The 25093-nt window shown below is 34.4% G+C and overlaps 1 protein-coding gene across 4 annotated transcripts in view; it reads right to left on the reverse strand.

The window, feature by feature from the left end:
• LOC149566500 (uncharacterized) overlaps positions 1-25093 on the reverse strand; it is a 374068-nt gene that overhangs the window by 74941 nt on the left and 274034 nt on the right. For all 4 annotated transcript variants that reach the window (XM_089819822.1, XM_089819820.1, XM_089819821.1 and 1 more), the window contains exons 18-20: positions 7568-7687; positions 7315-7452; positions 5516-5635 (exon numbers count right to left, since the gene is read on the reverse strand). In XM_089819822.1, the coding sequence (XP_089675948.1) occupies positions 5516-5635; positions 7315-7452; positions 7568-7687 (378 nt within the window). The remainder of the gene's footprint in view (positions 1-5515; positions 5636-7314; positions 7453-7567; positions 7688-25093) is intronic.

Below are 25093 nucleotides of genomic sequence, written 5' to 3' on the forward strand. Positions count from 1 at the left end.
GGTAGAACATGATAGATGCAGTTGCCATTTGTGGTCCGGGGTTTAAAGCCCCAACTGAGGCTGAGTTGAGTGGATACCTCCTGGATGAAATGGTTGAGGATATGAGGCATCAGCTTGAGGACAACCGAAAGGAGTGGATTGAAAAGGGTTGCACCGTCATGATTGATGGTTGGACAGATAGGAGGGGAAGAACACTCCTCAATTTTCTTGTATCTTGTGGAGGTGATTGATTATTCTACTTTCCTACATACATAATTTTGAATTGTGATTGACTATTTCAAATTTTGATTTGTTGATTGCTAATAGTAATTATAATTCGTTGTTTTGTTACTTGTAGGATATACCATGTTCCTCAAATCCATTGATGCTTTTGCTCATGTAAAAAACGCCACATACTTATGTGAGGTTATTGAGGAAGTTATAGCAGAGGTGGGGGAACAACATGTGGTGCAATGGTGATGGATAATGCAGCAAGTTATGTTGCTGCAGGTAAACTTTTAACTTTTCAAGTTTTGAAAATAAATTTATTTGAATTTTGAACTTTTTCTAATTCTAACTTAGAATTTCTAAGTTTCCTAAGTTCTAACATGTTTGAAATTTGAATTTCTAATTAACTTAAAATTGTTGTAGGTAAACTTTTGATGGAGAGGCACCTCACCATATTTTGGTCCCCTTGTGCGGCACACTGCATTGACCTCATGTTGGAGGAAATTGGCAAACTTGACTGGGTCAAGTCATGTGTGGAAAGGGCAAAAAACATATGCAAGTTTATTTATAATCATTCATTTGTCCTTAGCACAATGAGGAAGTACACAGGAGACAAAGAGTTAGCTCGTCCAGGGATCACGAGGTTTGCTTCGAATTTCATCACCTTGCAGTCCTTGTTGACATCAAGGGATGATTTGAGGAGCATGTTTGTTGGGCGAGAGTGGATTTCATCTTCCTATGCTACGACCACTGCAAGGATAGATGTGGTGGATTGCATATTTGATGATGATGGTTTTTGGAAACCTGCTAGAGAAATCCTTAAGGTAAATTTATTGCAATTTAACATTTAATATTTTACAGTTTACTATGCTAATTGTTTAATGATTTAGTTTTACCTTAAGTTATATTATTGAATTATTCTATATTTAAGTTTTGACTCAAATTTTTGTTTTACTTTATATGTAGGCCATTGAGCCCCTTGTATCTCTCCTACGAACTGCTGATGGGGAGAAGCCCTCTATGGGCTACATATATGAGGGCATGGATAGGGCCAAGGAGGCCATTAGAGCCCAGTATGCAGGAGTGCAGGAGAAGTATGCCCCTATTTGGGACATCACTGATAGGAGATGGCAGAATCAGCTCCACAGACCCATCCGTGCAGCAACTTACTTTTTGAATCCAGCATTTCGTTTCCATCCTGACTTCAAGGCGGATGAGGAGGTTCTCACCGGATTATCTACAGTGATCCAGAGGTTGAGTACTGATGAGGATAGCAGTACTGCAATTATTGAGCTTGATAAGTTCAATAATAAAGAAGGACCACTTTTCTCTAGCAGGATGGCCATAGATGCTCGGGAAATAATAAAGCCAAGTAAAAATTAAATAATATATTCAATATTCATGAATCTAGTTTCTAAAGTTAAAGTTGATTATGTAATTTTAGAGTTAACTTGTAATTTGTAATTTGTAAATGAGACTAATTGTTTTTATTTTCCCTTATTTCAAATAGATGGTGGCAAATGTTTGGGGCCACAACCCCAAAACTTCAAAAAATTACCATCCGTATTTTGAGTCAGCCAAGCAACGCTTCTGGATGTGAGCGCAATTGGTCCATATTCGAGCACATCCACTCGAAGAGGAGAAACAGCTTGACAGTGCAGAGGTTGAATGATCTTGTCTTTGTTCATTACAACCTCCGTCTTAGGATCAAATAGATTTTGGGCACTGACTCCTCTCCTATCATTTTGGAGGAGATTGATCCAGAATCAGAGTGGCTCACAGAGGTTGTGGATCCAGTCTTCACTGAGGAAGACCGTGCGTGGATTGACCAGGTGGATATAGAGGTTGAGGCAGCTAGAGCACGTTCTTCAGGCATTGGTAGACGCACACGTGCACGCACAGACACAGGCCCTAGCGACGTTCATGAGCCCATCTTACATGCGGGAGATATGGCTCCGTAGTCCTCTAGGACCTACATTAGATGCCTTGCTACTAGGCAGACTGGATACTTAGAGGTTGAGGCTGAGGCTGCAACCGAGCTTGAGGACGGTGTTGAGGATGATGATGACTATGAGCCTAAGTTTATATTTTGTTTACAGATATTGATACTGAATCATTGATAGACATATGCTTCAAACTTTCATGGATCTTCATCTTAGATTCTTACATACATTTATGATTTGATGTTTTATGGATCATCTTACATACATTCTATGATTTAAATCATTATGATCATTTGATTTCTATTTACTTCAGCTAGCCTACAATTTAACATTTTAGATAACATAGTTACGTATGTGATGGATTTTATGTTCCATGTTTATGTATGTTAAGTTTTAACTTCTATTTGATGATGTTATAGTGTGTTTAAGTTATATTCAATAAAGGGTGCATGAAATAAGTTTTAAATTGTTAAAATCTTTAAATTTAAAGGGTTTTTTCAAATTTGCCGATTCATCGCCAATTCATTGCAGATTCACAATTCGATTCAGCCTTGCCGATTTCGATCCGATTCCGATTCACGTTACTTTGGTTTAAATAGATATGAGCAATAAACAATATCAAGATAATGCAGAAATAAGAAAGACAAAAATACAATAACACAAAGATTTAACATGGTTCACCCAATATGGACTACATCCACTAGAGAAACAACTGTCCACTTATTTTATTATTCAGCAAAGAGCTAATTACAATCTAATGATTTCTAGAAATCCATTGTTGGTCTACTCGATTATGTTCTTTGCCAACTTAAGAAAAAGGGTTGAATAGTTAACTCTATTTAGATGGTAATTAAAGTAGTCTTGTCCTATAGGCTGGCAAGATTATGGCCTAATACCAATTTTAACGTCCCTTCCTAAATTTCCTTAGAAGTTTCCCTAAGATTGAAACAAATTTGGGTCAGGGTTGCATCTTACCAATTAACTCTTTGTAATAATGTGTCCCAAGACTTGAACCGAACATTTATAAACAATATATACAAATTGACACATATACCTATGAATTCAACTAGAGTTAGGCAAACCACCTCATATTTATCAATTATAAATACTGCTACACAAACATACTAGGGTTTGGAGGAAGAGATATAGTGGGTCTACCCAAAGTCATTTCTACACCAAGTCCAAGAGGGATGTCTACTATAGTCCTCTTGGTGGATTGTACCTACTTTCCCCATCCTGTCTCATCTCCTAGATTACACATACCATCTTGTTGGGCAGAGATCATACATGGGTTCCTCAAGTCTCCTAAATTTGGGCCCTTTGGTCCTAGGAGCCATTGTGGTCAACTCTAGTACGACCTACTTACATAGCCCTCTCAAACCCCTTTTTCTTATACCTCAGACCCAACTTCAAGATGGGTTACAAACAACTGGACATTCCTTGAATAAACACAATGGATGAGGATGTTAACATAATAGATAAACCATTGAGTATGAGTGTGATGATTGGGTCTGAGATGTTTAGAATTTTGTTGTAATTTGAATGTTGGAACTAGTATTGATTTTCTCTTTGATTGTTTCACACTACTGTTAGAACAATTCCTTTTTGCTATGCGGTCTGATTGTTTCTTGTGTGTATCCGATTCTAATATTTCCTGATAATTAAATTCACTTAAGCAATTGACCGCCAATTATATTTCATTGGTTGGATTATCCGCTCATGCTTTATACTCCGATCTTCTCTTTAATGAGTTTTGGTTGCTGATTGAGTATTTGATTATTTATCCTTCCATTCACAACATAATGTCATGAATCATCCTTTATCTTGTATTGGTAGAAGTGTCACCACCTATCATAAGGATTGAGTCACCACTTCTCATTATTCCCTTTGACAATAATATATTAATTCCCAGATCATTCTCCTTAAGATATTCTCCTCGAATAAAATCTTCTCCCCTTGATACCCTCCAATGTGAGGGAGAGTCACACATCTTCATAATGGTCACAACCTTTAACCAATATAACCCTTCAAAGTGTCACAAGCCTTCATCTTTTCTAGCATTTGAAAAAGTCTTAATCGCAACTGTTTGAAAGAGTCACAACCCTTGATTTTCTTTTGCCTTTGGAAGGGTTCACTTCCTTAGTTCTTCTCACTTCTTTCGTTTCTCTTGATTCACAACTTCCCTTTTCTCTTCCTTCCTCTCCCCCACCTTCCAAATGAAGTTCTCTCCTTTTTAGATCCCATGTTCGAGGGAAACACAACTTTTCATTTAATCCCCCATGCCATTCCTTAAACTTGTATATTATAATTTATTATTTAGTTATTTATTTATTTATATTTTAATTTTATAAATTTAAATTATTATCTATTATTAAATCCAATTTCATTAAGGGGCCATTACAGTATATGTATGTCAGCGATCTTAATTAAGTTAAATTTTTTAACATTGCATCGAAATCTCTCACAACAAAATTTTCCATTTTTGTAATTTTTTCATTTCCATGTCATAAAAGTCCTCAACTTGAATGAAAACTTACACATTGACTTCATTAGCATCAAATAAATTTATCATCATTCACTAATTATCCCATCAACACATGATACAAATTGTATCATAAAACTCATAGTGCAAAAGGTCATTGTCCCATTTAATAATTTATTGATCTCAAAGTACACTGACTGCACATGTTAAAAGCTACATACTCAGCTTATAGCGCATATTTCACATGATACCATCTCCAGTGGCATGGAGAAATGTTCATTATCATTATAACGTGCAAAAGAATAAAAATAGGATAAACATTCCTACCTAAAATAAATAAACAGCAATTTACTTTGTCACTAATAAGAAAAATATTGAACTCAATTCTACTTATATTTCTTTATCAAAGGCAGTACGATACAAGCACCTACATAGAATGTCCATTGCAGGTATTATTTATATCATTCAACTGATCTTCTATGCATTTTATGCTACTCATGATTTTTGGTTTCTTGAAACTTCATAAAGCATGCTTATATTTGTCAAAAAACTACTCTAAGAGAAACTTCTTTATTATAGATGGCATCACCAGTTTCTCAAGTCTTCACTAATTGAAGTAATTATTTCTGGCCACTATACTAAATCTGGAGTTTCACCTACATTCTAATCTTACATTTCCTTTACAAATATTTTTTTTAATAAGGTGCAACGATATTATACATTTTTACCTTAATATGAATTTCAACATACAATAGAAGGTTTGAGCAAAGGGCAATCCCAATTGAATATGAAATAATTAGTGCACATCAAACTCCTACATAGGCATTGAAAAGATAATCAGCATATCTATCCAATAGGTACATGGTATAACCAAGAGTATTACCTCTTTAGGAATCATTTTCTTCCACATTTGGGACCTCATGATAGCATTTGGCATCTTGAATTCCAAAACGAATTTCAATCTACGCAATAATTCATGATCCAACCTAACAATTGTGCTTCCCTGTACAATGCATGTTAGAAATTACTGAGAAACAGATACATATTGACGATTTTATGGTTATACATGTAAAAAAGAATAATAATATATTATAGGATACAACTCAGAAAATAATCAAATTACATCTGCAACCAAGTAAGGGTTTAATATAATTCCCACAAAATTCGTTAAATAATAAACCACTGAAATTAGGAACTTAACAAAAAAGAAAGAAAGCAAATGCTCTATACATTTTTTATTTTCAGGTAAGATATTAGAATACATTTCATTGAGAGATAAGAACCACCTTAGTCAATGATTAGAATCTGATTTTAATATTTCAAAACTGCAATTTCAATTATTTATCCCATGCATCGTTAGCAGATATCTCAAGGCTATGTTCTCAAATGAAAAGAGGGATGGACTTTTAATTAAATCAAACAACTGTCTTTACCTCAATATAGACTTTGCAAATAAAGAAATGCATGGGAAGGCAAGGGTGATGTAATCATTTGGATTAGATAGATTATTAGATCATAGTAAATTTTTCAGATGAGCATGACTAATTCCATGGAAAGGAAGGGATAGTGCTATTTTTGAAGAACGAAAAGGATATAATTGAAAGTAACAATACAACAATAAATAGAAGTGGATTGACGCGATCTTCAAATTAGATTTGAATACATCCTATATCTGAGATGAATGCCAGTTATGTACAAGGAAACTAAAATAAAAAAGCAGCATTTGAAATGAAGAGCGTATGATCGCCAATGTATCCACAAGGAATTAAGTTTCCAAACTAGTCTCATAAATTGTGACTCAACAATTTACTTGTTTTAATCATGTCACTCATACTGTGGTTATGCTTTTAGGCAGTATTTGCGTTTGAAGATTGTCATTTCTCAACTACATCAAAATTATTGGTTGAGGTGATACAACTATGAAGGAATAAAATCTTCAAGCTCAAGCTCGCCTTCATGCTAGGGAAAATACTATATTAGAGATTGAATCCAAGCTTTTACGTTTTTTTTGGATTCATTGGGTCAATAAGCATACTATGGAAAATAAAAGATAGAGAAGTTTTAGGCATTTAATGGATAAGAAATAATCCACTGATTGTGGGAGATGAATCAATTAGTAGTCATCATGCTGTGTTTTGAATCAGTGAGAGAGCCTAACACCATGCATGCTTGCTTGCTTGTAAAGTTACTATAATATTTCATTTGCAACTATACGCAATAGCTTGTACCCTTCAATGGCTCAACTAATAGCTCAAGGTAAAAAGCATTGTTTTTAAAGTTAAAGTGAGACCTCCTTACCCTAGGCCTGCTTCCATTATGCATTCTCTCTCCCAGTATCAAAAAGTCATGTTGATTTTAATATTTTTAAAATTAACATAGTTTTTATATTATATTTTTTAACTTTTTAATTTAATATAATATGTTCAAAATTTAATATTTTGATTTAATGATCTATATAATAATGACAATTTGGATTGAAAAAAGATGAAACGTGTGTGTGTGTGTTTGATTTTCAGATTCACAAACCAAATCTGCAAACCTGGGCTAGGATCTAACTAAGCCGGAAACACAGGAAATTGTCAGAGAATAACACATATTTCATGTTGATGTCTCTATTCATGAAATGCTAGAAATCGCCACAGAAGACTATTAGAATAATTAAATCTTAAATTCTTATCAAACCTGTTTTATGTTTGCAATAAGGATACACATGCTTGGAAAACTCCCTAACTCATGCAAAAGGGAACCTATGATTCCACTTGACCACTCTGAGATACTGTTGCCGTTTCCTTTAGAAGAGCCAGTTTCAGAGGTTAATATCTGCAAAAGATGTAGAAACAAATTTAATGTATCACAATACTGATTTGTAGAAGGAGGTACAGAAAATTTTGGTACATAAAGTATGTTAGATAAAATAAAGTGAAGCACTTTGAACCTGGAAGTCATCGAAGACAAGAATAGCATCCATTAGTCTTGCATCTTTAAATGCTGAGCGAACATTGGAGCTACTGTCTGAGCTATTTTCTTTTGAAACCAATTGAGCACAGTTTATAATCTGAAATTTGCAAATCAGATTCTATTCCAAACCACTAAGACATACAAAAATCAAGCAAGAGAAGAAAAAGTGATTGGAAGATATGCTTGAATATCTATGGATATTAAATTATTCATCTATAAATGAGTATTGTGTAAGAGGCATGGAAAATAACGATGGAACTTTACCGTGCTGTAGTATTTGACGTTTTAATAAAGTCAAATACAAACTAGTAACAAAGATATCATCAAACAGAAAATTCTCACATGACATACCATATGTTTTCTTCATATGAAGCCAAAAAAAAGGAAACATGTCATGTGCCATGTTTCACAAGAAGGAAAGATCAGTTAACCGAGACTCACAGGTATTGATTAAGTCATTATAAATTTGTATGTATCAACTTAACAAGTCATAGTATTAAGAGCATGATCACTTATTAGCTAGTGAATGCATAGATGCATCATGCAAGAACTGACAGTTAAATGGGAGGTAGACATGGAAAAATAATGATAGAACTTTACTGTGCTGCAGTATTTTGAGTTTTAAAAAACTGAAACACAAACAAGTCATAAAGGTTTCATTAAACAGTGAATCCTTACATGACATACCATAGGTTTGCTCCATCTGATACCAAAAAAAGGAAACAATGTCATGTGCCATGCTTCACAAGAAGGAAAGATCAGTTAATCTAGACTCACTGTTATTGATCAAGTCCTTATAATTTTTTATGGATCAATTTAACAAGACATAAAACATTATGTGAAGAGCACAACCACTTATTAACTAGGGAATCCACAGATGCATCATGCAAGAACTGACAGTTAAATGGGAGGTGGATAAATGACTATCTATCATGCAAATGAGCCAAGTCTCAAATTGTGCCACCCTAAGTCAAAAAATAGAAATTTGAAATAAGTGATTAATCATCTTTCACAATCCTTGCAAATCAAAGAAGAAAAATGAAATAGAAAGCAAATCCTATATTGAGATATACATTTTTAGTATTCAGATAGATCTACTAAACGTAACAACCATTATTTGTAATTCCTAGCACATCTCATTGAGTATAGAGAAGGTTAGCTACAAAAACATTATATTAATATACCATAACTTATAATTTTACAGAAGCACATCATTCCTTGCAAAATTCTTATGATCATTGCAAAAGAGGAAGACAAAGCTACAACACTACAGAAAGGGTGAAAGCATAAGCATAAGACCATTATAAGATAAGATAAGTTTACTAATGTCCAACAAGGGACCTCTAAAAGGGTCCAAGGGACCGAAAGCTACATATATGGAGACTACAAGCAACATGATCACCAAACGATGGCTAGGGAAAAGCAAAACAAGAAATAGAGGAGAACAATGAGGGGAGGACTTAAAGTCCTTCCTTGGCTGAAAGAAATCCGTAACCGAAGGCTATGTATTGGTGCAACTAATCCCACGCCGTCTCTGAGTATTGCTGGAGGTAGAGTGTCGTTGTCTAGTGAATCCCCTACGGGGTCTCATGGATCTGATATGTCTTGGGGTCTCACAGAGTGTTCGTTTCGTGCCTCTAGTAGGGCACACGGGTGAGTAGAAGTCGGTGATATGCTGATCTAAACCTTGGCTCTAGGGAAAGAGCAACTACAGAGTGTGACCACGGAACTGAGTAGTCTTGTAGAGGTAAAGTGCCTGGAAACATTGATTGATGTATTTGAAAAAGGTCAACAGGGACTTGCAGTCTCTAAAAGGACAGTGAAATCTCCCTCTAAACTCGCAGTAGGTGGTGTTGTCTTGCATTTTGTCACCACAAAATGTAGGTAATAGTATGAAACTTTTTCAACTTAGTTACACATTTCTCTGAGTTTAGTTCATTATTTAATTGGTTACTATTGATCAACCAATTGATATAATAAATCGTTTTATTGAAGGTTTTCGTCAAGTCTTTTTAGTTTTTCTGTTTGTTGAACCTATGCTTGATTTTTGAAGCTTTCAACATCCCTTTTCTCGTTTTTGAGTGTGTTTGTTGGCTTTTGGTCTTTTGGTTTTTTTGAAGTCACTACTTTCGGTTGTCCCTTCGATTTGATCTATCTTAGGGCTTAATCGGAGTTAGCAATCAAAAGATATGATCATTTTAGTGCCCAAAAAGTGGACTTTCTAGGTGCAACTACACGAATTAAAATATCATGTTATATTTTGAAGTTTACATTCACTTTTTAAAAAATATAACATAAATTCACTCTATGTTATGTTTTTAAGTTACTTTATCATTTTAATTTTTCATTTAAAGTAACTATAGAGCACTTTATGTTATATTTTTAAGTTGAGTTGCTTTTAATTTTTTCACTTAAGTGACTATATTAACTATATAGTTTGATTTAATTTTTGAATTTTAATTCAAACATCTTAGTAAATATTACTTTTGAATGATATTTGCATATTATATATTTATCTATATAGTGTAAATATTATTTATGACCCATTTAAGTAATATTTCTTCAAAAATTAAATTGGCATGTGCTTAATTAATCACTTAAGTTGTGCATAGCATGTCTAGAAGCACATTTACATCAAAATATGTAATTGCCTCTAGAAATCATGATTTTGAACAAAAAGACAATTTGAAAACACATAAAACATGTGTTTTAAAATATGCAATGACTCTTCAAGAGTGATACATGCATATTTAAATGTTTTCAAAACATGCAATGACCCCCAAAAGGTGTGCTTTTGCGCTAAAGGTCATTTTAGAACATATTATGAAATCTGTAATGCACCCCAAAAATTGAGATTTTGCACTTGGTCTTCTATTTCATTTTTTTGAAATATGTAATGCACCCCAAAAGGTGTGATTTTGCACTTGGACTATTACATATTTTTAAAATATGCATATACACTCAAAAAGTGCAATTTGAATAAGGAGACTCTATTACATGGTTTTAAAACATGCAATCTGTTCTCAAAGGTGCAATTTTCCTTCAATACATGCATAGGCCATCATAGAACCCAAAATTGAAGATTCAAGGGCAAAAAACTTGATGTTTTCCTACTCCAAGAACACGTTTTTCATAAAAAATGCTTAGATCTGCTCATATAATGGCTTGAAATCCATCACAAGGGGGGCATTTTTGAGTTTTAATGCATATACATGTAGTTGGGGGTCATGATTTTGCATATCCAAGACAAAAATGACTCATATTTTTGCATTTTTGAGCCACGTTTTGGTGAAAAACGCCCAGATTTGGAGTGATAAAACTCATGTTTTGGCTCAAATAGAAGTTGTTTTGAGGTTTTGATCTATATATTTGTTATTGAAGAACACATTTTTTCCTTCAGATGTCAAAAATGCTTCATTTCATGACTTCCATGAATTACGTTTTTGCTAAAAACGCCTAGAAAATTAGGTTTTTTATCCACTTTTATGCATTTTGGAGCCAATTTTTTGCATTTGGATCCATGTGTTAGCATTTGAGGAATTCTTTTTTTCATTCACTAGTCAAAAATGATCAATGTGCTTGCATTTTTTGGCAAAATTTTTGCAAAAATGACCTAGATTTTTGCATGAAAAGGACACATTTTTAAAAACACCCAAAAAATGGCATTTCCAGCCCATATGATTGGATCAACTGAAAAGAAGAAAAGCTCCTTCTAAAATCCATCGTCCACTCTAGAATATATCCTTTAACGGAGGCAAGGACCTTTTAATTTGAGATGGTAGCAAGGATGGGGAATACAACAAAAAGATGGGCTACACGTACTTGGAGTCTCTTCAGGGGATCACTAGATCCACACTCCCATTAAGATTCTGATGGGATAAATTTTGTCTCCCTAAGGCTGGTTTTTTCACATGGATTGTTCTCCATCAGCAAGCTCTCATAGGAGAAAGATTTAAAAGACTGGGGTTTTCAAGTTCGACAAGGATGTCCCCTCTGTGAATCAACAAAAGATTTTGGGTATAAGTGTCTCTATTTAATATTTGTAGTAATTTGATAGTACTTCTACTTAGTATGAACATGAATTTTACTTTTGTGGTTGAACCAGGACTCATGGTATTTTGTCATCATTGTTATTTCAAAAATCTTATATTAGATACAATTAGCCTTGAAGTGTTATTCTGATAGTGCTATGGGCTTCATCTATAGTTTCATTTTCTCCTTTAGCCAAATTATCTTCTTTCAGTGATGAATATTCTCCTCTAAGAGCTCTATGAATAATTTGATATGTGAATTTTATGATTTGTTCAATACAATGTCTAGCGAATCTTTCTTTTTGAATTTCAAGCATAAGAAAATGGAAAAGATATGTGGCTTGCCTTTCCTGCCCCCAACTCCAGTTGGAATGATTCGTAACTTGAAAATTGAAGGGATTATTCTTACCTATAAATCCTAGAGCAACTCAAAAGTCTAATCCTTGGCTTTTCCATGAGAGAGGTCCCCAACCTTATGGGCTTTCCCCTCCCTTAGCACACTAGGGATATCAAGGGCCTCGAGAAAGATGTATAGTCTTGTAGGATTTGGAGAGTCAGAAAGGGGCTTTAATTAGAGTGTTGGGTGGGATTTCAAGGAAAAATTCTAGATGGATACCATCATAAAACTCAGAGACCCACCTGATCAAGTCCTCTTTGATGTACCAATTATTGGTACTCGTCTCAAAGAAGTCCTCCTTAATACACACTTTGTAGTTGTAAGGGATGTGTTCAGAACGTTGGGTAAGGAGTTCATTATGAATTCCTATTGGCATCAAATGCCCAATGACATCCTGACTATGTTCATAGCCATAGCTAGCTTGGTGGATTTGGACAAGGGGACCATGAATACTTGAGTGATGCGTCTCTTCAAGCCTAAGTATTTAGGTAATTTGGAAAAGGTTGTAGCTAACTTGATCGAGGATCTTTTGATGTGTCGACCATGCCATTACGATATCCCCTTACATGGAAGGCAACTAGTCCCTCTCTTCTCCATAATTACTTCTTGTGATGTAGCCAGGTTGATTGAGTGGTTCCCCTTTTTGCAAAGGAATGTATGTTTCCTTCTTTGTTTTCTACATGTTAAGAGAACTAGAGTTAGTAATTGGTTGGAACAATACATAGCTGAATATCGAATTGGGGCTTGGGAGAATGACAATGAAGTCAGCATGGAGTGTCTGAAATTCCCGCTGCCTGAAAAAGATGATTTATCAGAGACTGAGAATCCCCCTTCTCCTCCTCACATCCCAAAAGATTAAGTATCTGACCTCCTTCCCTATCTCTCCTGTTTAAGCCTCCTATGGAGAGTGTATCCCGTGATCTTATTATGGAATGTTAGATTTCAGTCACAACTCACATTGGATGGTATCTTTGGATGGATGTATGGTAGTTCTTAAAGTAAATAATTCTGAAGCAATAATGGCTTCCTTTGTAAGAGGCTAAGTTTTGTCTCCTTTATATCACTTTATGGGTTGTTTATCATTTTTAGATGGTGTGGTTATCTTGATAAGTCTATTCATAGTTTTAATTAATGAACAACTATATATCTGATATCTATGTTTCTAACCATTAACAAACAATATAAGTTGGCTTGTTTGTGTAGTTTTTTAGTGACTTTTGGGTTTCACACAGCTTCTTAGGTGGTCTGCATGGGAAATTAATACTTATGATGTGTGTAAATTCGTCCAAAATAGGCTAATACTAAAGGACTATCACCCAATTCCGTCCTCTCAGTGCCTCAATAGTTGGGTTGTAGATTTTTTCGGATCTATATATGGTCTTGGCCTCTTATAAAAAAACAAAAACAAAAAGGCTCTTATAATGTGCAAATGATGAAAAAATCGCCTTCCAACATTGAGAACAAAAACTCATTAAAATGTGGTTTAGAATCCACTTTACATGCTTTGGAACATAGTTGGAAAACTCAGAAAAGCCAAAAATTCAGCAAAGTTTGAAAAATAAATTTAGGAAAAACTCGGCCAGTTTTAAGCAAACACTCGACAACTTATAAAATTGATTAAATTTAATTAGAAATGCATTTTTTTGCTCAATGAGAAGATACATCCAATGAGTCACTATTGAGAACACAAAACAAACAATCTTAATACAGATATATTTAAACACAAAGTGGGTACACAATCACATTCTCCTTAGGAAGACTCATCAAAATAGTAAATAATTTTGTAAACCTAAAAGTAAATACATCATTCCAATTACATCTTCCTATTCTCAGTTCTAATAAAAACTAAGGGAGAGGTAGAACTAGAGGGTCTCGTCTTAAAAATCTGCAATGGCCATGATTGCCTTCTTGTTCGGTATGTCTAACTTAGTTTTTTGGCTTGCCCTCAATCCTAGATATAGCTTTGTCTCTAGCTTCTCCTGGCACTAGAAGTGACTACTCATTTGATTGAATGTCATCTAGCGTGAAACCAAATCCACACCTTCCTCCATAGTTTGCCTCTTCAAATCATTGATGTCATCCTCTTCAAAAACTCTGCTCGAAACCCGCTGCAAATGTGCTTCAAACCCGCCTCGAGTCCGCTTCAAATCGATCAAAATCAGTTTGCAAGTGTTTGATAGACTTCTCCCCTCGGCAAAATACGAGTGAAGAAATGTGAAATGAAACTGATTTGGGTCGTTTTTTGCCTTTAACTGCTGTTATAAAACTACGACCGAGTTTTTAACAAAACCTCAAGAAGCACTAAAAGTTCTTGCCAAAAATTCTACAAGTTTTTGTTGCCAGTAAAAGTCACAAAACTCGCCAAGCCAGAAAACTCGGCCATCTTTTGCAACTCGGAGAGTACTCTGCCAGTAGTCCATCTATGCTTTGGATTAATAATAGGATTTTAAAATGAGAATACATTGGTTTTAATGACTTCATAACACATGCAATCCCACTAAAATTTGCCACCTTTTGAATCAAAGAATGCAAAACACAAGTCCAAACACTTTATAACGGGTTTTAAAATGACCTTTACACATATGAGAAGTCATAACGTGCTTTTAGACTCCATACGCATGCATACCAAGGTTTTTTTAATTTAAAATGCTTGTAATCGTGTTTGAAAAGGCCACCCAAAGTAATGACGAGCTTTTATGACCCTTTTAGTTACATGTGTTCACAACTTTGATTTAATCCATTTATTTGTATATTAAAATCCCCCTTTATGATTTTTGGGTTAAAAATATTGATAGTGGAGTTTTAGGAATGACTTGAATGTAACGATGATATGCAATACTAAATAAAAACTCCACTGTATTGCACAAGTTTTTCCTAATGTTTTAGTTGTGTATGTAACTATAGTTTTAAAATAAATGGAACTATAGTTTTAAAATAGAGATATGAAACAATTATTAAAATGCCCACCTATACATTAGAAATTCATTAAAAGCTATATTTAAATCTCATCGAAATAATGTGAAATTCTAAAATGGGATTCTAAATCCATCTTGCAAGTAAATGACACTTTTTATTCCATGCAATAATCAATAAAGAGCCCACCTATGAGAGATTTTAATTAAAGAGCAAGGATATGCAATCAGGATGAAAAACCCCACTTGAAAAACACTTAATTCTTTAATAACTTTGGCTAGAGAACAACGTTTGAGGCCTATGATAGCTCAGAAAGAGTGGAATTGAAAATGCTACAATCCTAGGGTGAAAACAAAACACAAATCTTAAAAAGTGAAGAAACGATTTTAAGGCTACCAAAAGTCTAGCGCCTGTGGTCAAAGAAGGAAAACTTGTTTTCACAAGCAATAAGCTAATTAACTTTACGCAAACCTTCCAAAAAGGTACATGAGAAGTGTAAAACATAGGGCAATTCAAGGATTACAAATTTTCTCTAGGAAACACTATTCAAAGCACCAAAAACTCAGAGGATACACTTACAAATCCATGAATAAATTGCATAGGGTGTCCTCAATTTTGTGATAAATTAGGGACAACAATTACAAACTTGGCCCCCTTTTAAGTTATGTACTTAATTTTATTGCCCAGGGACTTAAGCCAAATATTGTAATTAATAACCACATTATTATTTTCTAAGTGATTATAATTAATAACCACATTATTATTATTTTATTTAACCAAACATAGGAATTTTATTAAATTATTTCCCGATCTAATTATAGCTCGCCCATCTAGATTTTGTTTCTTCTTTTGTCTAATGCTCGTTGTCCACTGATGCTCTCTGACCATGGTGAGGTAATTGGCAACTCCATTCCAAAATTTAAGAACTCCTAAAGAATAGGAACTGTGAATAGAAGTGTCCATGGTTTTCCTAGAGGTTGTCTACTATGTCCTTGCTACCTCCAAGTTTGCCACTAAAAAATAGGAATTCCTACTAAATTCTAGGCAACTACCCAAACCTAGTACAACTACCTCTCTGTTGTCCTGCATTTTCTCACCACAAAATGCAGGTAATAGTACGAAACTTTTTCAACTTAGTTTCGCATTTCTCTGAGTTTAGTTCATTATTTAATTGGTTAGTATTGATCAACCAATCAATTCTAATTGATATAATGAATTCTTTTACTGGAGGCTTTCGTCAAGTCTTTTTAGTTTCTCTATTTTTTGAGCCTATGCTTGATTTTTTAAGCCTTCAACATCCTCTTTCTCGTTTTGAGTGTGTTTGTTGGCTTTTGGTCTTTTGGTTTTACTCAAGTCATTGCTTTCGGTTTTCCCTTTGATTTGATCTATCTTAGGGCTTAATTGGAGTTGGCAAATGAAAATATATGACCATTTTAGTGCCCAAAAAGTGGACCTTTTTGATGCAACTGCACGAATTAAAAATATAATGTTATATTTTTACGTTGATACTCACTTTTTCAAAAAATATAACATGAATTCATTTTATGTTATGTTTTTAAGTTACTTTATCATTTCAATTTTTCACTTAAAGTAACTATAGTGCACTTTATGTTATTTTTTTAAGTTGAGTTACTTTTTGATTTTTCACTTAAGTGACTATATTAACTATATAGTTAGATTTAATTTTTGAGTTTTAAATCAAATGCTCTAGTAAATATTACTTTTAAAATGATATTTGCACATACTATATTAACTATGTAGTGTAAATATTATTTATGACCTATTTGAGTAATATTTATTCATAATTTAAATTGACATGTGCTTAATTCATCACTTAAGTTGTGCATAACATGTCTACAAGCACATTTTCATCAAAATATGCAATTGCACCCAAAAAGTGAGATTTTGAATGGAAATGCTTTGAAAACACTTAAGACATACAATTACATGTATTTTCAAAACATGCATATGCACCCAAAAGGTACATTTTTGCATTGAAGAGCATATTTCCAAAATATGCATATGCACCTAAAAGGTGCACTTTGCTTATGGCTACATTTGCAAACATGTCATTGCACCTAAAAGGTGCGTTTTGCCTTTGATGTCATTTTTAAAACATGTCATAACCCCAAAAAGGTGCGATTTTCTTACAAGATACCTGCAAATGCATTTTAAGAACCCGACTTTGCATTCCAAGGGCAAAATGTCCATGTTTACAACTCCCAAGAACGCGTTTTTGCTTGAAGACTTAAGATTTTTCCTTTCCATGGTATTAAATCTCTCCAACTAGGGTCATTTTTGCATCTTTATGCGCATTTCCATGCATTGGACGTTTGATTCCCTATAAAAAAAAACTCATTTCTTGGTGTTTTGAGGGCACGTTTTAGCAAAAAATGTCAAGATTTGGAGAGAAAAAGCTTAGGTTTTGGCTCCAACTAGGGTCGTTTTGGCTTTCTATGGTGTAATAGACACATTGAGGGCCACATTTTTTGCATTCCAAAGATAAAAACGATGCATGCAATGCCCTTGGGAAACCACATTTTTATCAAAAACGGGTTTAGCATGTGCATTTTACCAAAAATGCTATATGCATTGAACATTGTTGACCACATTTTTGGGATTGGGCATGAAAAACGCCTCATTTGCTGCTCATTAGTTATTCCTCATTGAAAGTTTGAAGAGGTGCAAGAGAAACTTCATTCCCTTCATTTTTGGCATATTAATCTTCAAGCAAGTGGACATTTTACCCTTTTGCTAATTAATTAATGTTTATCTTGCTGATTTGATGCATGTTTTAGTTTGATGTTTCACATTTGTTGATATAGATGCCATGAAAAGTGCATTTTCTCTTTAACAATGATGAAAAGTCTCATTTTCATACTTTTGGTTTTTTCCCAAATTCAAAATTCGAGTTTGCATGTTGAGGTATCTTGCTTGTTGACATGTTTGAAGGTAAGTGTTTCTTTTGTGTTTGTTTTCTTGTTTGCTTTCTTGTTTTCTTGTTTTTCTTAATTTGGAAGAAGTTGCAAGTTCTTTCCCAAGAACTTGATCACGTTTCACTTCACTCCATCTTCCATCAACGAATGCACATGTATCTTTTCATTCCACCTCCATCATTACATGCCAAAGCACATTGCATTTATTCCTTCCATATCCCCCATTACACTTCATGAGCAATTACATGTAATTTACCATTTCATGTCACAACACATTGCATCTCATCTTTTGCATGCAACTACATGTAAACTCACTTTTCATCCACATTTACATGCAATCTCACTTTTCATTCCTAATTGCATGTCACATATACATGTAATTCACTTTTCGTGCAATGACATCTTGAAAACCTATTTTTGACTTAAAGTTGCTTTTTAAAAGTCAACAATTTTCATTTGCACACATTCCTGAGTTGGCCTAGTGGTGGAGAACTTGTACTCTTGAAAGAGAGGTCACAAGTTCAAATCCCATTAGGGGGTAGGGTATGTACACCTCGTTTGTAGTGCCAAGCGCCTCTCGAAAAAGAGTACGAGGTAGTCTCATATCACTGTCACCATATGTAAATCCAAAAACTATGGCATAGTGTCGTGGACTATAAAACCCCCTTTCCTTTCCTTTTCCCACGCATTCCACTTTCATGTCTTAAAGCATATTCATAAACAACCAATTCCACCTCATATTTTCATCCTCTCAAGCCGTACTTTAGCCTTCACATATAGATGTTTTCTCTTTTCAAGATCATCACATTAGATCTTTGAAGTATCTAATCCATTCTCTAAAGCTTTTTTGTTGATCAAGACTCGACGCTTTTATGGAAGCAATATCCTCTGATGATGTGTTCACATTTTGGAATTTTCATGTTGCAGCACAAGCACAAGGGATGCCCCTATTTGCAAGATCGAAGGGTAAAATGAAATATCAATATCATAAAGAGTTGGCTCATGCAACTCCATCCTAGGTTACATCTATTCTTTATAGTGTGTTGGATATAGAGATCAAGCATGTAGATATGATCGATTTCTTGTGACAAATAGAAGCTCCTACAAGTCATGAAATGAAACATATTAAAAGAAGTAATATTCATTTGGTGTCTTCTTTTCATATGGCTGCCCTAGAACCAAAATTTGTTCTCGGATGTACAAAGCGTTTTAGTCCGAAGTCAAAAACCATCAAGGATGCTGATGGTATTGTTATTATAAGCCTTGATCATGAGGCTACTGAACAAATTTTTGAAGTGTTGCAAAGTGTAGAGTGTGTGGATGACCAAAGAAACATCTTTGGAGATATGGAATGTGAATAAGGAAAATGATCAGAAGTATGTTAATCTATATTGGTTGGATTCTACGAGAAATAATTTCTCAAGATGGCCAAAAGCCATTCACAGATTTAGTTTCAAACCGGAATACAAAGGCCTAATTATCCTTCTCAGTAGAATATGCAATCTCAAAGATTCTAATGATTTTGAACCATAGATGTATAAGTTCATCTTCCAAATCATTGATAATAAGGAACATATCTTTTGGGGAGAACTAATCAGCACTGCACTTTGTGAGTAGCTGCTCAATGTAGGAACATCAGCCCTGTTTTACATGAATTCCTATCTTGTCTATATCGCTGTTGCTATGGAATATTTTTCTAGGCTTTCAACCAAAGGAGATCATCTTCAAATTCTAGTTTGGGAGTATTATGATCAAATTACTCTAACTAATAATAAATACCATTACAGAAGAGTTCTGGATGCATTCTTTGGACATTTTGGATGTATGTTTGATAAGTAGTTGTTTGTTAAAAGGGTCTCTGATGAAGGTTGGGATAAGGTCAATTAGTATGGTTGCATCTTTATCTAGTTTCCAACCTTTACTTATTTAAGAGTTGGGTATTTCAAAGGAGAACCATATACCTTGCCTAGGTATGCTACTGACAAGATCATTTTAATGGAATTGGCCAGACAACTCATGGATGTTCAATTTGATCAACATGCTTTGCATAGACCGAGTTTTGGTATTTCTTCTACTAAGCCCTTGGTGATTGGTCATTACATGATAAATTATGTACACAAAGAAAAGGCCATGGAAGCAGAACTTTAGTTAGTAACATTGAAGAAGTTCAAATACAGATTTGATTTTGATTAGAGAGAGATGAACTCAAAAATCAAGAGAGCATTTACTCATGTTCATTGTATAGAATATATTTGGATTAACATGTGGGCGGAATTGGATATAATGAGAATGGACTACTGCAGGTTGACTTTCCAGTAGATCATTGATCTTAATATGTTCGAGATCCCATCTGATTTCTATGTTGAAGATGATGGTAATATTCTTGATTTAGAATATCATCAGGCTGGTTTTGATAAGCAATGCTCTTTCCCTATTCAATGACAGCAAAAAGTAGGTACTTTTATCGTTGATAGATTTCAATCCACTTTGGCAAACACCAACAAGTGGATGAAATTCAAAGGACTTAAAAGGGTCAATCCAAAGTTGGGTTTGGATTGTTAAAGTTTTCATGCTCCTAGAAGAAAGTCACAATTAGAAATTGCCAGTAAAGATGGAACATCTTCTTCTAACATAAATAAATCCCTCAAATTCAAATTAAAGGGTGGAAAGGATTTAAATTATCTCAGAGACCTGAACAAGTTCAAGAGTCAAAAGGAGTATCAAATGAAGAACTTGATGAAGAAGATGAGGAGGAAGAAGGAGAAGTCATGATTATATCTTCTCCAAGACTTGCACAAACTCAGGAACCATCCATGCAAGAAGCACCTTTTTTGGGTATGATAGATGATGATGTGGATTCATTTTCCATTGTTTTAACACCTTCCATCCTGACCTTAAAAGCCAATACATTGGCTCTTCCTATATCTTCAGCAGCTCCTCCCATTTTAACAGCTAACCAATGTGAACATTTAGGGAATGTGTTCGAGGATTTTCCAACTCTTACAGAAGGTCAAGTTTCTCAACTTGATACATCCTTGATTGGTTTTCAGTTGTTCAAGACAAAATCCTCCTATCATGCAGCTATGAATTCAATTGTGCAAACTGAATCTTGCTCTGTCACAATGGAGATACTATCAGGATCAATACTAATGGTCTCCATTGTACCTATTTCCACAAATGAAAATTTCAGTTTGCCTACATGGTTCAGCAAGATCACAATGGTTCAGCAAGATCACAATGTTGAAATTGCTGAGTCATTGGTGAACAAGCCAATTGAAGGACTTACTCATTTTGATTACAAATTCACCAAGGTAGAAGTTGGGAAGCAGTCACGACTGGGTTACTTATAGGATGCTCAAGACACATTTGCCAATGTATCAAAGAGAAATCATGAATTATGGGAAAAGAAAAATCAGCTCAAGCATAAGGTTGCTCGCTTAAATGAGGTTATTCAACAACAATCCTCACAACATGCAGTTGGTGTATCTCAGACATCTAAGGAGAGAAGGATAGTAGAAGCTGCAAAGTCTTGGAGAAGTCATTTCTGAAGGAGTACAAGCCATTATAGATATGACCAAAGTTCTTGGACGTATCAAAAATGTTGAAGAAATGATACATGATTTGTCTGAATTTTTGGCTCAGGAGGCTAATACTTTGAAAGAAATTCTGAATGATTCGGATGAGATTGCTAAATTTGATCAAGATGCCATGGTTACGTGTGATGTTCTTCCATCTTGTGAAAGGTTCTATAGACGTCATGGACTCATGGGTTACAAGGAAGAGACACTAAGAAAGCTCGTAACAAAGTTGCAGCCCAGTTTAGAAGATTGCCAGCCAATAGAAGTTGGGATCACATTTGACTTAGAACAAATGGGATGCCAAATTCTTGATGAACATGGTAATTTTGGTTGCAGTTGAAGGGATAAATTCAGAATATACAATCAGGATCAATGCTGATTTAGATTTTGAAGATTTTGGTTCTCATACGATGAACAAGTTTGCCTTGTATAAATCTTTAACAAAGCACTTGCAAGATTCTCTAGTGGCAAATTCCAAGATTGTGAAAGTAGAATATGCCGATGCAGTTATAATGGAAGCCATATCAAAGACAATAGAGATTTTTGATCTTCCTACAGTGCATGATGTTATCATCAAATTCAAGGCACTAAAGAACAATCTTTAAGATTGTTATTTCATTTTTATGTTTATAGATCAAAGAGGATGTATTGCATGAAATTACATGTAATATGAGTTACATGTGTAATGACATGTAATCCAATAATTTCTCTTTTAGTTAGACTTAGCCAAAGTTGATTGAATTGCTCCCACTTTTTCCTCCTTTTTCTCAACTCCTTTGCCTATATAAAAGAGTGGTCTCTTATTGTAAAATCTATCTCTTATTATATGCAAGAGAGCTCTGGAGAAATTGTGCAAGCATAAATTTGATTGGGTGGCTCAATTTTGGAAAAAAAGTGAATACAAAGAATCAATTGAGACTTAACTTTGATTGAGTGAGATTGTTACTTATGCAAGTTAGAAGCTTTGATTGTGATTTGCATTTGTTGTCTTTGATTCACATGTTGTTTTGCATTGTTGATAACTGATTTAAAAAAGAGTTAGAAAGCAACCGGATCCGAAGCTTTGGCTAGGAGCGATTGTAGAGATATATAGACTAGAAGCTTTGTCTGTAGCTTATATCTCTTTCTTGATTCACAAAATAATTAGGATATCTTTACCTCTAGACATCTTTGTGCCCCAATAGTAAAGCTTATTCAAATAGAATTATGACAGAACTTAGAGCCAAATCGGTACACTTTCAGCTAGCCTTTGAGTTGGTGTTGGTTCATCGGTATCACCGTGTCCATCTATTAAGATAGAAGCATAGTTAGAGATTTCACCTTGGCCATTGCTTGCTCCACAGGTAATTGGATTCTTTCCTGAAAGCTAAGAGTTAAGAATATTGGTAACACCCCTTCACAAAATCTCTCGACTTCTTGCTTACCTTGAGTTGATCCAAAGAATGGTGAGAAGGGGGAGCCTTCCCTTTAAGGTAGGAGAGACTTTGTCTCACATGCTGTGATGGTCATCTTATTTTGTGATTGGATTTTATCCAAAACTATCAGTTGCAAAATATCCACCCAACACTCTCCAAGCCTTGATAAGTTGCCACAAGTCCTGGAAAGGGTTCCCTATCTATTTCATTGGCCTATGGGATCTCATTAATAGGCCAATCTTGCTAGCTAGTATTGACACTAAGGGAGGCATAAAAATGGGGGCATTATAGTCTGCCAACCCTTAGATGGTTTTTTGAATTTTTCCCAATTTTGATTTCTATATTTTTTTCAAAATTTGACTTTGACCAATTATTGGCTAAACATTTTGTATGTCACTAACTACGACATACAAAATTGTGACTTTAGGCAACATTTCATGAGATTTCTCTCTTGTCTCAACAACAGTGGAGGCTCCCTTCTTACCGTAGGTGGCTTCAATAGGAACTTAACTCAAATTTCAAAAAGGATGGTTCCCTTGATCAATTCCTCTTTTTTCAGAAATGAATCGTATACAACTATAACTTTCCAATTTAACAAAAAAAACTTTATTGCTATGATAATACCATTGACCCTAGAATTGACATAAGAATAACACCAAGGGTAGAAGTTTCTTTTTATATTTTGTGAAACAAAAATAGGAACCCAAGTTCCAACATTTGTCTCGAATGAAGATTCAAGTAAAATAACAAGAGACAAAGTCTCTTATTGGATACTCTCAAATTCAATAAAAGACATACAATTGAAGTCCAAAAGTCTTCAACTCTAAGTGATTACAGCCACTACTATCTATTACAATTTGTCCTCCTGCAGCACAAAGTCTTCAAAGGTTCAAATTGGCTTTGAATGCAATAGGCAACTCAAAGTCTACACGATTAAATTCAAATCCCTCTTGATCAAAGCTCCAAAACTCACAATCAGTATCCATAAATTGTCATCACATAACACCTTGCATCAACACAAAGTTTGAAAGAAAGTTGCATCTTTTATTGATAGCAATTTAGCACAAAGTCTTTGAGTGCAGATACAATCTAACAGAATTTTCCTACCTTACCAAAAGATGATTATTTACAATGAGCTCTCTCCTTTATATAGGAAAATAGGAGAGAGAAAGGTGGAGGGAAACGGTGAAATTCTCAACCACCTTGACTTATCCTCTAACAAACTTCTAACTAACTAATTTGACTTATTCAAAGTTGCATGCCTATTGCAATTGCAACTTGACTATGTTGTTGTTTGGAAACCACCAGGTTGCTAAGGACCTAATACCAGGATGCAAAGGACAAATTTCAATCTAAGGGTTAGCTACTTCCTATATTCAATAGAAATCTCTTCAGATCTGGACCAACATTAACAAAATCACATGGATTTTCTACCCTTCAAGCTCTATAGGGCCTAGGTGGGTGCACCTTATGGATTGAAATGATTGGATATTTGTTACTTTCTTCACAATTCACTCACTGATATTCTTTTCTTCAAATCTATCCTCTATAACAGAAATGGTCATAATTCTTCTTAGATTTGCAAGTAATTCTTGATTACAGCAGCTAACTATAACTCATGGAAAATTATTTGCAAATAAGTGTTGACCAGCAATTTGTTTCTTCATACAGAAAAGTAAAAGTTGATTTGATTTAAATTTGTGTTTTTTGCAACCATATGAATTCTTCAATATGCATCTGAATTGATGATCAATGCCTTATCCATTGCTACACAGAGTCCAACTAGAAGAACTTGACCCATTTAATTGCCTTACAATTAAATCATCAACAGTTAACCTTAAACCCCATTCTTATGAATATCCCTCTCATATGACTGGAAACCCTATCAATTTATTGAAGCATTTACTTAATTCCTTGAATTAAAAGCAACAACAAATTGATATACAACCTATCCTAGTTGCATTAAATTGTACGAACCTTGCTCATACAATCCCAACATAACCAACATATAAAAATGGAGACAAAATTTAGAGACACAGATATGGAAGAACTTTCCTTTGTATTAATATTCTTTGAAAATCATACAATTACTGGTATAACTCAAGAATAACTCAGAATATGATAGAATGTCATTGAATATTCACTAGTATTCCTCAAATGCAAAAATTGAATACAACATACAACATTAACACAAAAGCTAACTGGACCAACTGCAAATAGCATAACACTGAAA

The sequence above is a fragment of the Cupressus sempervirens genome, chromosome 3, assembly GCF_028749045.1.
Source record: "Cupressus sempervirens isolate cs-2001-9-10 chromosome 3, ASM2874904v1, whole genome shotgun sequence".
Taxonomy (NCBI): Eukaryota; Viridiplantae; Streptophyta; class Pinopsida; order Cupressales; family Cupressaceae; genus Cupressus; species Cupressus sempervirens.